The sequence below is a fragment of the Octodon degus genome, unplaced genomic scaffold, assembly GCF_000260255.1.
Source record: "Octodon degus isolate 3935 unplaced genomic scaffold, OctDeg1.0 scaffold00173, whole genome shotgun sequence".
In the NCBI taxonomy this organism is placed as follows: Eukaryota; Metazoa; Chordata; class Mammalia; order Rodentia; family Octodontidae; genus Octodon; species Octodon degus.
Genome location: NW_004524749.1, coordinates 1,831,656 through 1,847,147, shown reverse-complemented (window position 1 = coordinate 1,847,147; position 15,492 = coordinate 1,831,656). Strand labels below are relative to the sequence as shown.

At 49.7% G+C, this 15,492-nt stretch overlaps 1 protein-coding gene across 2 annotated transcripts in view; it reads left to right on the top strand.

Moving 5' to 3' along the window:
- Positions 1–6: 6 nt before the first annotated feature.
- The window catches only part of Znf423 (zinc finger protein 423), a 326,405-nt gene continuing 310,919 nt past the window's right edge, over positions 7–15,492 (top strand). The window contains exon 1 of one of the 2 annotated variants that reach the window (XM_004643385.1): positions 7–317. In XM_004643385.1, coding sequence (XP_004643442.1) covers positions 278–317 — 40 coding nt within the window. In that variant the 5' untranslated portion in view covers positions 7–277. The remainder of the gene's footprint in view (positions 318–15,492) is intronic. The other variant, XM_023703517.1, reaches the window with a different exon arrangement.

The following is a 15,492-nucleotide window of genomic DNA, read 5'->3' as shown; positions in this document are numbered from 1 at the left end:
CCGGGAGCCCCCGGCTGCCGCATTGCAACAGGCAGGGCCCCGGCGCGCCCCCCGGGCCTCCTCCCGCCCCCGAGCGGCCTCGGCCGGCCCCGGCCGGCCCCCCCAGGGAGGCCTCCCCGGACCTGTGGTCCGCTCCCCACTGCCGCCGACCCGGCTGCAAAAAAAAAAGTTTCCGAGAGGCAGGCGGAGGAGAAAGGGGAGAAGGGCTGCCCGGAGCGGCGGGGGGCGGCGGGAGGAGCCGGCCGCGCAGGGCGACGGAGCGCCCGGAGCCCCGGACATGTCCAGGCGGAAGCAGGCGAAGCCGCGCTCGGTGAAAGGTGAGCGACGAGGCCCGGCGGCGGCGCGAGCGAGCGAGCGGGAGGGAGGGAGGGAGCGAGGGAGGAGGGACGGGCAGGCGGGCTGGCGGCCGGGGACCCGCGCGGGCGAGCCGGAGGAGGAGGAGGCGGCGGCGGAGGAGGCGGAGGCGGAGGCGGAGGCGGAGGAGGGGGAGGAGGCAGGCGGGAGCGCGGGGCGGAGGGGATCGTGCGGACTCCCCGCTACCGGGACCCTCTTCGGGCCGCGCGCCACAGCTAGCGGGGAGCTCGCCCTGGGGGCGCCGGCGAGGCTCCTCGCCGTTCCCTCCTTGAGGGCTCTGGGCCTGCGTGGCCAATCAAGGGGTGCAGGCCGACTTGGCGGGGATTGCGAATCTAGGCGGCTGCGGCGGGCGGAGGCAGGAAGAGGCGGCGGGAACGGGCGCCCGAGTGGCCGGCTGCCCCGAGGCCGCCCTTGCTGGCTCTGGGCCTCGTCGGCTTCCTCCAGCGTCCTTCTAGTCGCGCGGGGCGCGGAGAGCGGCGCGCGCCCTAGGCGCAGCGGTCCGGGCTCTGGCTGCCCAGCGCCCCCTCCCTGCTCTTGCCCAGGCCGCGCTCCCTGCCCCGGGCCCCCGCGTTTCCTGCCTGCTCCACCGAGGCCCACCGGGCTGGGAGGCTCCACCAGGAGTGCATTGTCTGCGCCGCGCTGGCGGGACGAAGGTCCCCGGGGAGCATAGGCTTCCTAGGCGCCCCTCCGCGCAGGGCGCCGGGTAACCATCCGGGCACCCTCACCTCCTGCACCCAGGCTGCCTTCCGGTGCTGAGTCCCCTGGGTGTGCACTCTGGTGAGAAGACTCAGATATATGGACACACACATCCCTTCTCTAAACTTTGATTTCTATTTCCACTGTGGGTCTCTGCTCAAGGGGGCCGCTGAAGAGCCTAAGCCCCTGGGTGAGGCCGTGCGCGGGCCCACGGCCCCTCCTCTGCCCTTTCTCCTTACAGGCCGGCCTTTCCACTTCAGGCCTGCTGCTTCCTCTCAATCCCAGCCCCCTCGGGTGCGCGTCCAGCCGCCTGGCTGCACAGGAGGTGATGAAGGAACAGGATGAGAGAGCAGCTCTGTGTTTAGAACCCTGCGTCCCGAGGCCCTTGGCCTTTCCCAACTCCCCTGGTGAACCCTGGCTGCAGCCCAGTTCTACGCTGAAAAGTTCATTTCCTGGAGGCCTTCGAGGGAAGGCACTCGACCCTTCTGCCTTCCTGCCAGCCTTATTCCCGGCAGGAGAGGCTGGGACTGAATCTGGCATAGAAGGTCTCCAGACACCTGCCATCTCCCTCCTTGGAGAGTCCCATGAGAGGCAGGGGCACCTGACCCACAGAAACTTATGTCATCTTGAAAGGAAACCAACTCAGGCCAAACTCAGCACCCAGCCGGCTTCCTCTCCTTTTATTCCTTGAGTGAAGTTGTTCTTGCTCCTGGAGCCTGCCTGGTATCCCAGTGCCCAATAGTCCTGTCAGTTGCACGGAACTGGGGGTTCCAAAGTTGTTTGATTGAAGAATAAGAAAACTAGAGGAGGGCAGGAAAGAAGGGTTGCTGTTTGTCCTTTTGCTCAGTAGAAGGGCTCTGCTACTTGAACTAATACTGGATTTCTTTTTCCCTGGCTAACTACTCTTTCAAGAGCCACTTAAGGCAGTCCAGAGCAATATAGAATTAGAATTTCTGGCTGCAAAAACAGTGCCGTTTAACTTAGGCAGTTGGTTTTGAGTTAAACCTACATATAGGAGCATATTTTTCATGAAGATATGGTGCTTGCTTACCCTGATCCATGCCTCTGAACCTCCTTATTTTAGAAGGCAAGCCACAGGAAGCAAAGGTAGAACAGTTTGCAGTGAACAGATGGGTGGGTGTTTCACAGTTGCTTGAACCGTATTCTAAAAACCACTCTGTAGATCTCAGAAAAAGACTCAAACATTGGTCTACAGCTTTCATGAAATGAGCCTTGAAATGGTTTTTGGTGAGTGTCTCTGTCCACATTATGTGTTTGTATGTGCAGCAGACAATACAAGCAGATTGAACCAGGGGGAACCCACAGCTAAGTGGAGGCGGACCTGTGAAGGCATTCTGAGAAGTGTCATAAATATCAACCGCACAGCACCTCACTGTCCTTGGAGTCTGAGGCCCCACTTCTCCCTTTTCCCCAAAGCAACCACAATCCTTGTCTCTCACTGGTTTGCCTTTTATTCAGCTTACTGGGGTGAATAGGGTGGAAACTAATCAAGGGGAGAATTAAGAGGGAAGATAATTTGAATAGATAACAATTACAGCTGGTGATGGGTTTATGGCTTTTCAGGATCTACCTGTCCTCAAGCAATTCTGAAAAGTAGATGCTTACCTGTGGACAGCTCCATACCACCACAAGGCCCTCACCTTTACAGATGCTTGAAGGTGCTGCTTAAGGACCTGTGGTGTCTTTTGCATCTTATTTGACTTTGCCTCCCCTGCTGTGTGTAAGGGCTAATGGAGAGAGAGGAGGCATAGTGGACTTCCCCAGCCCTGCTCGTTCTGCTTGCCCATAATTTGTAATTGATCTCAGAAATATGAAAGCCCATAGCAGGAAGGAAAGACAGAAATGTAACAGTTTTGAATGGATGCTCAGAAAGTATGATTTGAAAGCACTGGCATTGCTGCTTTGAAAATCAAACATGCTTTAGAGGGGGCTCACTTTCCACTCAGGGACCCAAGCTCCCTCTGGAGTGGGGTCACTTGTTCCCTCGGGATGTTTGTCCTTCTTTGGAAAATGTAGCTCAACAGGGAGGATGCCCAGCAAATAGAGAAGGGGGCTGGGGCAGTAGGGCAGGGGGTGAACAGCCTCATTGGTTTTCAAAAGCTTTGTGTTTTTTGTTAAAAAAAAAAAAAAAAAAAAACAACCAACCAACCCCTGAACGTTACAGAAGTCACATATTTTGACTGGTTTTCCTACACCCTTCTCCCCTTTTTTGTGTCCTGGTGGTGTGGTGTGGTAGTTGCAATGATTTGTTCCCTTTGATAGTTTTGGCCTCATTCTCTGGACCCTTCTCATCTTGCTCACTGATGTTATTTTGGCCCATGATATCAGGTGGTTTGGTAACGATTACCTCGCAGTTCTCTGTGTCACTCACCATTGAGGAGGCCTGGCTCCCTTACCCTGTGGCTTCCTCAGATCTGGGCTATAGGCCCTTCATTTCTATGGAAAATGAATTCATGGTTTTCCCAGCCGCAGTTTAAAACTTTTGAATAATTTGTACTACTGTCAGTTTTCTCCATCTAGCAAGTGTGTGTTAATTACACTTCTTAATGTTAATTAGCACTCTGGCTGCATCCACCCCCACCCCCACCCGCAACATCCAAAACTACCCCTAGTGACTTCTCTGCCCTGCCCTCCCTTTCTTTGTCTTCCTCTCTTGCAGGCCTGGAGCTCTTCAAAAGTCCATCTTATCAATTTGGTGGTCTAGGGACTTGGGAAAGATGTAGTTCACCATCGTATGTGTTTCCATGGAAATAATTGAGTTGTAATAAATATCAGATTCTGAGGTTACAGGCTTCTTCAGCCGAGACCACATACAAGTGTAAATTGATGAAATTTGTTTGGCTAAATGTACATGATCTTGCATGAAAAGCCAAACAAGTCCTTTGTATGTTCCTTAGCTTTCTATGCAGATCGAGGTAGTTGACATTTAATCCTCATATTTAATTCCCCCTCCAGTTAAGTTACCAATCCCCAGCTCTGAAAGGGCCAATTTATTCTAGAAAACATCCTTTATGTCTAGTAATTGCTGTTTAGATTCTTACACCTGTTTCCTTGCAAAAACTTAATAAGCAATACAATAAGATAACTATGTGCCTCTGGCAGGAGAATCCTGCTAAACGTTTAACCATAAGGTGCCTAGCGTGCATTAATAATGAAAGGTGCAAAATACTGGTGACTTTACAGTCCTAAAGTAATTCGTAGACCCAGCCAGCCCTGGCGGTGTTGTGGCATTCTACAGCGTGTTAACAGAGGAGGGGGGACCACGCAAAGAGGGAACTGGAGTACAGCATCTGTGAGTACAGTGTTCCTTGCTGGAGACAGAGGCTTTGAATCTGGTGCAGTCTAACAGAAACTTGCAGTAATTGCTGTATTGGTAACCAACTCTTAAACTGGTGGCTGTGGAATTCTTCCCCTGATGTAGGATTTAATAGTCTGGCAATTAGATGCATTGATTTCTCTTAACTGTTCATTTGGAGGTGTAAACGAAAGGAACCCACCACTGAGGCTGATGGTGCGGACTTGATGTCTGACTCTGGAAAAGCTTGATTTAGGTGGTGGTGGGACAGTATTACATTTTTCAGCATAGCTTTAAGAAAGATGGCCCTTTTAAAATTTCTGCTCCTTTTGCCGCGAAGGCACCTGTTGTTCAAACACTGTTTAAAGAGAAACAAGAGTGTCCATTTCTGCCTGAAAAGCGTTCTGTTCTACAATAGATGCATCTACAGTGATGCCACTGTTTCAGTAACATCACTCTGTCTTTTGAGTGACCAGGAGGCAGTAGACACTTTGTTGTGGTCCGTTGAGTACCAGAGGGGTGAGGCTCAAAACGCATTGGGCTCTTCCAGCAGAGAGACCTCTCTCCCCTACCCGTTCTTCACAGTGGACTGTGACATGGATCCATCAGGACCAGTGGCCCTGTGAAGCCCTGAATGTAGTGTAGACCACTTAGAAGACTGGTGGATGACGTTGTTGGCTTGGAAATAAGCTTTCTTGAACATCACATTCACTAACTTTTTGCTCCTGAACCTTTGGTTTTCTGTGTCACCAAATTCTGACTTGTGGCTAGAACTCTCTTGAGCTAACCCTATAGAGGGTGACTAGGTTTCCCTGTGGCCCCACTGTTTTGCCAAGGTAGGCTGGTGGATTCAGAGACATTATCTTTTGTGGCTGAAGCAAGCTCAATCTTGTCCATGCTACCCTGATGCTTGCAGAGCATTACCTTTATGTCTTTAAACACTTGCCATCGATATCCAGGTCCCTTCCTATTTATGGGTGTAGGTTAGTCACTCACAGCACAAGTGTACCTTGAAAACTGTTAGTGGGTGCCCTGCTGCTAAGGGTGGCCCAGAAAACCCATTGGTTTGTGAATTTGATGGTTTCTCCAAGTTACTGTTGACTTTGTAAGGGTGTTTTGTGTATAGATGTTTCGGTCCATAATCAGAGTAGTTTTGCACCCAAAATAGACTAAGTAAGCCTGGATTGGTTGTCTCCTGTGCTTGGAGTTTCTGCTGCTGGCTGTCAGCTCTCTCAGCTGGCTGTGGGCGCCAGGCTGGGTGAAGTGAGCTGGGGGAACTGCGGATGGGAACTTTTGATTCATAGCTTACCTGCCAGGATTGGTGTCAGCCAATGATTGGGGTTGTACACTCAGTAAATAAAAATACTTTACTGCTTTCAAGGCGCACCAATTAGCTCATTGCTCCATGTGACTGTCTTTAAGGAGAATGCTGTTTTACCTATCTCTTGTACAAAGGTTTGATTTTTAATGTCTTATGAAAAGGATTCTCTTTGTCTTGATTGATGTCAGGAATAAAAGCATGATGGTAATATCCCTTTGAAAGCTATTGTATTGTCAGCCCTGGCTGACAGCGGGAGGGCCTCCCAGCGTTATAGATTAGTGCTGTGAAAACACTGACATTTTCTTTGTTACGTAGCTGTTGTTCTACTTGCGAAGTCAATTACACAATGTTGGAACTCAGTTACCCAGTTGACTTTGGAAGTAGTGATGTCTTTCATTCTCCTCTTAAAGATACAATTTTCCTTTGTTGTTGTTTTGTTTTCTTCCTTCCTTCCTTTCTTAACCTGTCTCCCTCCTTCTGGCTGTCTCCCCTCCCCGCTGCCTCTTCGCTCTGAACATCTTAGCTAGGCAAACACTCTGGTTTCAATTGTGACCACCTAAATTCAAAGACTGCCACATCATTATCTCCGAATTCTTCTGCTCATTCACATTTCAGTGCCTTCTTATTGATACAGTGACTACTGCAGCCAAGATACATAAAAAACCCATCAAATGAGATTATAGTGTTGATAATCTCTTATCAAGTGGGTTGTTCTGTGGATTAGGGGCCATTGAGGTTGGCATATTCAGAGCCCCTTTCCTTTGTTTAGGAGACTGCAACCCCAGATGAACCAGGTACCTGGGGTTAATGAGACCCTGGCAGTTTTTGTTATAGAAGATTTGTAAGCGTTTTAAACGGGCTGGGCCTGTTAGGCGTGAGATTTGGAATAGTGGGCCCTGTTATGTCAGGATGGAGGAGTCTCATGGGACTCACGTAATCTATGCTCTTGCTGTTGTAGATGGTGGATTTTTACAAGTTGGCCTTCTGAGATGACCCCCATGCGCCCTTTCTGGGCAATGTGCACAGAGAGGGACTTACATTCTGTCCAGGTGTGTGAGATGCTGCTGCTGAAAGGGAAGAAAGCTGTGACATGGCCAAAGCTGAAAATGGTGGCAGTGGATGTTTTTATGTACCCACTGCCACATACCCCATCCTTGCCTTCTTGAGAAGGAGAAAAACCCACATTCCTTAATTCTCTGACGTGGCCCTGAAGAGTCTGTCACCTAAAAGAGGCCACCGGTAGGGGAGTATCTTTCGACTGATGGAATGCGGGTGCAAGGAGATGACGCGTGGCTGCCACTGCCATGGCATCGGTGGGCTTCAGATGTCAGGGATCCATCAGGAAGCCCGGTGCGAGGACACTAATTGTGGGCCCCTAAAGTTATTATTATGAACCACCCGACAAGAGCCTGTGTTCGCCAGCAATTTGTCAGGACTAATTTTGTTTTTCTCCAATAATTGAAAATTAATGTCTTGAAGTGAAAGCAGATGTTCATGTCATCTTCTGAATTGGGATATAAAATGGGGCTCTGTGGATGTGCTCACTAATTTAACAGCAATTTCCCTCTCCTCGATAATGGGGGTGCTGGGGCTGGCGTCACCTAAAGACCAGGGCTTGGGGCTGAGAGGGAGGGGCGGGGACACTCCCTTGTGTTCTTTAGATGCTTGTGTTTAGAGGGAGAACTTGGGCCTTGAAGCCTGGAGAATCCCGTTTCAGATGCACATGTACACAAGGTGTATTTGCTGAGGTAACTCAAGGCATGCTGCTGAGAAAGGTAAGGGGGTATAGGCCTGGGGACAGTGGCTTCCTTCCCATGAGAAGTCTCTAGTTGTCTGATCTGTCACCACTATGTGCGGTCAAGCTGGTTAAACTCAGATTCCTGAGCATATAGATCATCTGTCTGGTTGCCCCTAGCACCCTTTAAAAAATGGGGGTAAAAGACACAAATGAAAATGATCGTCTGGGGGGTTGAGGATGTAACTCATTATCATCTAAACAGTTTTTAAGCGGCATCCAAGGGCATAGTGTTGTGCATCTGTTCATACCATGAACTTTTCGTTTCTAGCTGCAACCCAAGGAGTGATGGGTTAGGGTCTGAAGCCCGCCAGCCTCAGAGGAGCCCATCTGGTTCCAAGCTTCTCCTTTCCAGGGTGGACAGGAGGAAAATCCCAGACCGTCAGGTGTTGCAAGGATGGGTGAATCTTCGTCTTCTTCTCCGATGAGACGTGAGGAGTGAGGAGCCCTGTCAGTGCTGGGGCCAGGGACCAGAGCTGGGATGTGATCTGGTGGTTGTTCTAAGGATGAGGACATTTGCCCTCTCCTTGGGGACATCACTGTTCTGGAGGCTGAGCCTGGCTAGGTATGAGTTGGCCTAGTGGGTCTGCTAGGTCAGATTGGTTGTGGTACCCCCTCCTGTCTGCCAAGATCCAGGCAATTCCCCACCACGCAGCTCTACACACTTCAGGATGGCTTGTGTGTTGTGAGGGGAAGGAAGAGCAGCTGTTCTGGAAGGGCCACTGAGCTGCCTTGATCTCTCATCCTCAGACTCCCAACATCTTGAGCCCATAGCTCTGAGCTTTACATGTTCTCACCATATTCTCCTATTTCTCCTGCTCTAAGGCACTACGAAACTTTTTTTCCCCTGATTTTTCTGTAATTGAAATTTGCCCTTTTGCTATCTGGGCATGAATTATTTTTTGCAGTGTTGTCATTCCCTGTCCTGCTGTGAGGTTTATCTCTTCTGTTGATCCTAATTAAATAAAACATACTGTTCACCTAACTCATGTTGCACTGAATTTCACCTGCCTGAAGGCAGAATGGAGGCCATCTGGGGTGGTTAGGGAACAGGGCAAGGCTGGATAAGGCAATAGGGTGGTGGTGACCACCTGTGTCCAAGCAAGGAGCTGGAGCAGGTGTGCTCCTAGGCCTGGATGCTATGGAATCCTGAAGCCACCAGCCACATAGGTACACTTTTGGCTCCTGCTCAAGAAATACGGCTTTGTCCTTAGACTGCTGGTGCTGGGGTTTGAACTTGAGAGGAGGAGTAAATACCACCTGTAGAGATTCCTGGGGGGCTAGAGGAGCAGAGGAGGCTAAGGAAGGAGATGGGCGCAGAAAAGGACCCAGCAAGCAGTGTGCAGCTGGCTCTGCAGGTGCCTTCTGCCCCTCCTGGAGAGAGTTCCCAAAACACACACTGGGGAGATTGAGGCCTCAACTAGTTTTGCTCTTAAATGTTTCAGAAGTTTGAAAGCCACTGGTTGAAAAGGAGCCTTGGAGTCCCCTTTATTCAGTTTCTTTGGGGGTGTGCTTAGTTTCATCCATCCTGGACTCACACCGTTGGGCTCTCAGGGAGCTCACCAGTTCTAGGTCGCATCTGTGCACTTTTAGTTTAATTTTACACTCTACTCTGTGGTCTCTCTTCTGTCCTTTAGACACATAGACACACTGGTCAGTCCTGATTTTACTTCCTGGAGCCACAGAGTATAGTAATTCAATCCCCCTTGCCCAGAGTTGATGAGGCTGGTCCTGCTCTGTTCTCTTAGGGTAGAGATCTTGTCTCTTGGAGAATGAGCGAGTGCGTGAAGCACAGGCTGTCCTCAGGCCTGAGCACAACTTCAGTGCAGGCTGGTGTCAGTCTCTTGGATCCTCCCCTAGCTCCTGTTCCTGCTGAGGAGAGAGGGCTGCCTTAGGGCTGAGTGGCTTGTGCCCTCCGCCCTTCCTTCTCAGAAGGCTCTGTGCCCTGAGGTTTTAGCTGCCACTTATGGAGATCTTTGTGCCCTGCCTTGTGCTAAACTTGTAAAACATTGCTTTGAAAATGATAAAAGTAATAGGAGACTTTTATACTGATTCAAAATCAAACAGAGCTTGACCCAGTGAATTCCCCATCCCGTCTGTCCTCATGTCCTGCCACAGAACTTTGTTGGACTCTGGGTGTGCCCGGCTTCTGCAGCTCGGTCACTGTTCAGGGGTCTTCAGGACTTGGCTCATCTTTTGGGGGCAGTTCCCCAGAAATAGCACTAGGAGTGAGGTTGGGAGAAAGAGTGAGAAAGTGAGCGGTGATGACGGGAACCTGCCAGGTCTATGTTGGGGGCTTTGTTCGTCTCATGAGGCAGAGGTATAAGTCAGAGGCTGTGTGCTCTGTGGTCCTTGGCAAGATGGTTCCCTCTCTTGGCCTCACTTTCCCCATCAATGAAATGGGGTGGGACTTGCTGGATTAACTGTATTTTTATTTAAAAATAAAAATAATATAGAATGATTTGTTCTAATGGTGTTTGTAAATAGGATCTCAAGTCCGCATCTTGTATAGCAATTAACCACTAAGAAGAATATATGCAGTGTATTATTTGTTGAAACTGTACTTCTGATTTGATTTGAAACTGTCTCATTGCTATCTGTTTATCAATAAAATTTTGAAAAAATAAAAATAAAAATAATATTTTTATTTTTAGTTTTTTATGTATTTAGTGCAGGATTTAAGGGTCCCACTACATAGCTCAGACTCATAGTAATTCTGTTTTCAGCCTCTCAAGCGCTGGGATTATAGACATGCATCATCACACTCAGTCTCAATCACCATCTCAGCATACCCTGGGAGCAGGGCTGGCATGGCATGCCGTGGATCGAACCTGGGCCACTGCACTCTGCCTAAGCGGATGCGTTAGTCCACTGAGCTATCTGAATGACCCTGATTTTTTTTTTTTTTTTTAAATAGGGGATTGAACCCAGGGCCTTTTAAAATTTGAGATCGGGTCTTGCTAAATTGCCTTGCTGGGCTCAAACTTTATGATCCTTTTGCGTCAGCCTCTCAGAGTGCCTGTACTATGGGCTTTGCCACCCCATTCAGTTAGGGGTACAGGATTTCAATTCCTGGAACATAGGAAGGGGAAAGCACAAGGAACTTTGTCCTTAAAATAATACAGCTGGGCTGGGGAGATGGCTCAGTAGAATAAGCGCTTGCCTGGCAAGCGCAAGGACCCGAGTTCAATCCCCAGTTCCGGAAAATAAATAAATAAATAAAATAATACAGCCAAAAAGGATATTGTTAGATCTTTTCAAGTTATTTTTCCCAGTGCCGGCTCCACAGTGAGTGAACGTAGGTGGCTGCTTGAGGGAATCCTGAGGTGGGGCATCTGGGACCTTTTTGGCTCTTCTGGTCCCCAGAGACAACAGCAGATGGCTCGTGAGCTTGCCCTTGATGTGCATATTTTGTCAGGTATCTGAAAATCAGTCTGTGGTGGGGGTGGGAGGATGGGGCAGGTGGGGGTGGTGTTGGTCCCAGCTTTGTGTCCTTGGCTCTTTTGGCTCCGGGGCTCTGCCAAGCATTACTAAAGCTGGTTCTCTGGGTACTTCTCTAATTCAAATGACAGGGTAGAGCATGACCCACACTGCCCAGCCAGAGCTGCCAGCCCCAGTCCCCTGGGAGGGACCATGGGCGCCAGGGACTTGGCCTGTGTCTTCTCCCGCTGTTCCTCCACGTGATTCTCCCTGCACCTCTCTGGTTTATCTCACCCTCACAGACACACAGAAGCACCTTGACCAAGGTCACAGAGCTGAGAGAAACAGAGCTGGCGCGTGAGGCTAGGCCTTAGCTAGCTCCAGAGCCCCAGTCAGTAACCACAACCTTTATTTATAACTACCGCAGGGGCCTTGGAAAGGCAGCAGAGAGGCACCTGCCTTCCCTAGGATGGAGGTGCCTCTGGGCTGGCTGAGGCAGCCGGGAATGAAGGTGCAGCATGGAGCCTGCTCCCACCTGTCAGTAGAGTGCTGTCTTGGGGGCTGTGTTCTCCGTGTGTGTGTGTGTGTGTGTGTGTGTGTGTGTGTGTGTGTGTGTGTGTGTGTGTTTTTAAAGCTGCGCATTGAATCCAGGGCCTCATGCATGCCAGGCAAGGGCTGTACTAGTAGACTGAGCTACATCTCTGGCCCTCCCTCCTTACTTTTGTCTTTCTTTCTTCTTACTTCTCCTCTTCCTTTTCCACTTCCTTCCCTTCTTTCTACTACCAGAGCCTTGCACTAAGGTATATCCCAGCCCTTTAATTTTTTAAATTTTATGACAGGGTCTTGATAAGTCATAAAGTTGCCTGGGTGAGACTTGAACTTGTATCATCAGCAGTAGTTTTATTTTTCCTTCTTCTTTCAGTCTTGGGGATTAAACCCAGAGCCTTGCACATGGTAGGTAAGTGCTTTACCACCAGTGATGGAGTAAGCATCCTGCTTTCTACATTTTTGGGCTCTTATCTGAGTATTTCTTGGATTAGATTCCTAGAAGTGCAATTGTTGGGTCAAAGAGTATTCATTTGAAAAATATGATAGATGTTTCCAAATTGTTTTCCACAAAGGCTTTTTCTTCAGTAATAGTGTATGTGAGTGCATGTTTCTCCTAATCATTGCCCACACAAGACATTTTCTTTTTCCTCCTTGTTTCTTTTTTTTTTTTTTTTTTTCCTCCTTTTTGCCAACCTGGCAGGAAAGAAAATAGTATATTGTTTAATTTCCACTTCCTTTATTATTAGTGAAGTGGACTGTTTTTGTTATGCTTTTAGACCATTTTTCTTTTCTCTTTTAGCAGAGGCATGCTGCAAGAGCAGAGCAGGGGGCGTGAGCAGTTCTTGCTCCCAGCGTTCTTCACTCATGTCTCCCCCTCTCCTTTCCCTTCTCCCTTCCACGCACCCATTCCTCATCTAAGATCCAAAGCGACTTATCAGGTGAGACTTAGCCTAGGCTCCAAGAGTGTGGAGAGACTGAAGTGGGAGCTGTGCTCTGGGGCACGTATGGCTGGAAAGAATGGACAGCCCTGACTACTGAGCAAGAGGGGAAGCTGGGAGCACAAGCTTAGGGCTGGGTGGTGGTGGAAGAAGTTGGTGGCGATTGCTTTTGATGGGGGCAATTAGGCCGAGCATGGAGGTGGTGTTTATTTGGGCCCCGAAGGATAAAATCACAACTGGGCAGCTAAGGTGTCATCTGCACCCTGTGTACAAGTGTTGGGTGGGGCATTTCACAGGCAGGGTGTCTTTTAATCTCGACACCCCCTCAACTGCCTGGGTGGGGCCCTTAGATTTTCTTTTTCATGAGCAGTAATTTTTTTTTTTTTTATCTTTTTGAATTTCTGAGGGTTGAAACCAGGGAATATTGAGTTACATTTCTAGACCTTTTTGCTCATTATTTTGAGACGAGATTTTTCTTAAATTGCCCAGCTTGACTTGGAATGTGTGATATTCCTGCCTCAGCCTCCCAAATAGCTGGGATTACGGTGCATGCCAAAGGAGCATCCTTTCTGTACGGAAGTTCAGATTTGCCCAGAGAGATGCAATTCAGATGTCCAAGGTCTTCTGGTGCTATTGTGGTAGGACCGTGCCTTGGGCAAGGGCAAGGGTGCGTTGGGGAAGCATGCTACTGCCACTGCCCCAAGCCAGCGCCTGCTTTGGGGACAGCCTGGGACACCCCAGGCTTCTAAGCAGATAGACCTGGGCTCCTCCCATCCTTGCCATGTTATTGGAGAGCCTCACTTTCTTTTTCTGTGAAATGAGGCTCTACTCTCAGGAGAAATGAGAAGATGAATTCTCAGGTGAGAAGCTGAAAAGGCCACACAGAGAAGAGCTAGTCTTTTGGCTGGGGACAGGTCTCACTTGAGGGCAGCCTGCCTCTGACACTCTCTCTCTTGCCCATACATTTACTGAGAATGCAGTGATCGGGAAAATGGCTTTTCTTGTGTCACCAGTTGGGGTGACACCTATCCTTCAGGTTGTGCATTTGTCTTTATATCCTCCTCTCAGGACTGGTATCTTTCTCAGTGCTTCCCTTTGGTCAGGCTCAGGAGGAAGACATAGCCCCAGAACTGGTTGTGTTTGTGTGTATGTGTACATGTGTGTGTGTGTGTGTGTGTGTGTGTGTGTGTGCCTGGGGAAGTATACATTTGTCTGAGTCTGTGTATTTGCCCTAGTGTGTTTATGTGTGAGTGTGCATCTATGTATGTACCTGTGTGCAGGAATGCATACATGTGTGTGTGCGTGATGTGTGTGTGAGTTGCCATGCGTTCTGGCACCCAGGAGAATAGGCCCTTGTCAGGACTTGGCTCATTCAGATTCAGCACAGGGGTAGTGAGAATGCCCATGGCAGTTGATGCTCTTGGGGAATCTTCTTCACGTCCCCTCTTTCTGATATTTTGGAACTCCTTCTCTGTATAGAGTATTGCGCTGGCCCCGATCCTGTAAAAAGAAAACAATCAAGTTCATTCTAAGAGTTAGTTGACCACTTTTTTTTTTTTTTTTTTTTTTTTTCCATTTTTTTTTTTTTTTTTTTTTTTTGTGGAACTGGGGATTGAACTCAGGCCCTTATGCTTGCCAGGGAAGTGCTTATTCTACTGAGCCATCTCCCCGGCCCCTAATTGACCATTTTTGAAAATAAATGTGTGCATTTATTCAGGTACTAGAGATTGAGCACCAGGCCTTTGTGAAGGGCTACACAGCCTTTTTTTTTATTTTTAACTTTTTAAAATTTTGAGACAGGGTTTAGCCAAGTGGCTAAGGCTGGATTCAAAATCTTGAACCTCCTGTCTCAGCCTCTCAGAGAGCTGTAATTACAGGCATGCACCACCATGCCTGGACTTTCAGTTGACCATTTATAAAGCAGTAGTCAGAAGTGTGAGAAAAAAAAGTTTTCTATGGCCAAATGTATTTGGCAAACAATGGATTAAACAGTTAAATTTTAAAAACGTTTAAGGCATCTCTGAGCCCTTAAAATGCTAATGTGGGACTCTGACAGAGATGTTAATAGTTTGTGATTTTCAAATTTATAGATCACTTGTTGGTGGGGTCTTGTCATTCTGGGCACTTAGGGCTTCCCTGCTTTTAGGGCTACATCTTCACCTGCTGGTCGTTTGTTTGGTCATCCCCTAGTGTTTAGCACCTATTGTGTGCCAGGTGCTGCTCCAGGTTCTGAGGCTTACTGTGAGTAGGCAGTCCATTCTGGTAGGTTGTGAGGGGCTATCTACAGGCACACACATAGGTAAAATTTCAGTTGACACAAATCCTGGAATGGGCAGGGACTGTCAGGGAAGACTGGACGAAGCCATCTTGGAAGGGACACTTGAGTTCTGATAACAGGGCGGTCATGATGGGAGCCTGGGGCCTGAAGGTTCTTGTAGTTAACACTACCACAGGCCTCTGAGTGCAGATGGTGGTGAGTCACTTCAGCAGGCTGTAGCCAGACAGGGGTCTTTCTGGGTCCTGGTCTTTTCCTAGGACCTCAGGGGTATGTGCCTGCTCGACGGACAGGTCTGTCTCAGTGCAGCGCTCCCCACGGGAAGGCTGCGGGGACAGCCTTCTAGTTGTGTGCACCATCGATGGTGCACCTTGCATGTGTGGTCACTGCCCTGTCCCCGGCTCCTGACAGATGGGCAAATGAGGCCAGGAGGCTCCCCAGCCGGTTCCCTCAGAGGCCCGGCCCAGAATCCAACCCTCTTCCAAGCCAGGCTGTGACCTGAGGCTGGCATGTGGGGGACAGCCGAGACTGCCAGGGGAAACGCGCAGAGACGCCCTGTAGGACTTGGGTCCTGCGAGATGAGGAAAGAGTGCGGGCGGGGGAGGAGGGCGGCGAGGGGGTGGGGGAGGGGAGGGGCTTCGGGCCGGCGAGGGGCCAACGGGAGGGGCTGCGGGGGAGGGGGCCGCCCCCCACCGGCCGGGCGCTTGGGAACGCGGCCCCTCAGCCAGTCTTTGAGGCGGCCGTCCTGGGAACGCGTCGGCCGCCCCCCGCGCGGGCTCCACGGCCGCGGCGCGGTGACTCAGGGCCGGGTCTGGGCACAAAGCGGCG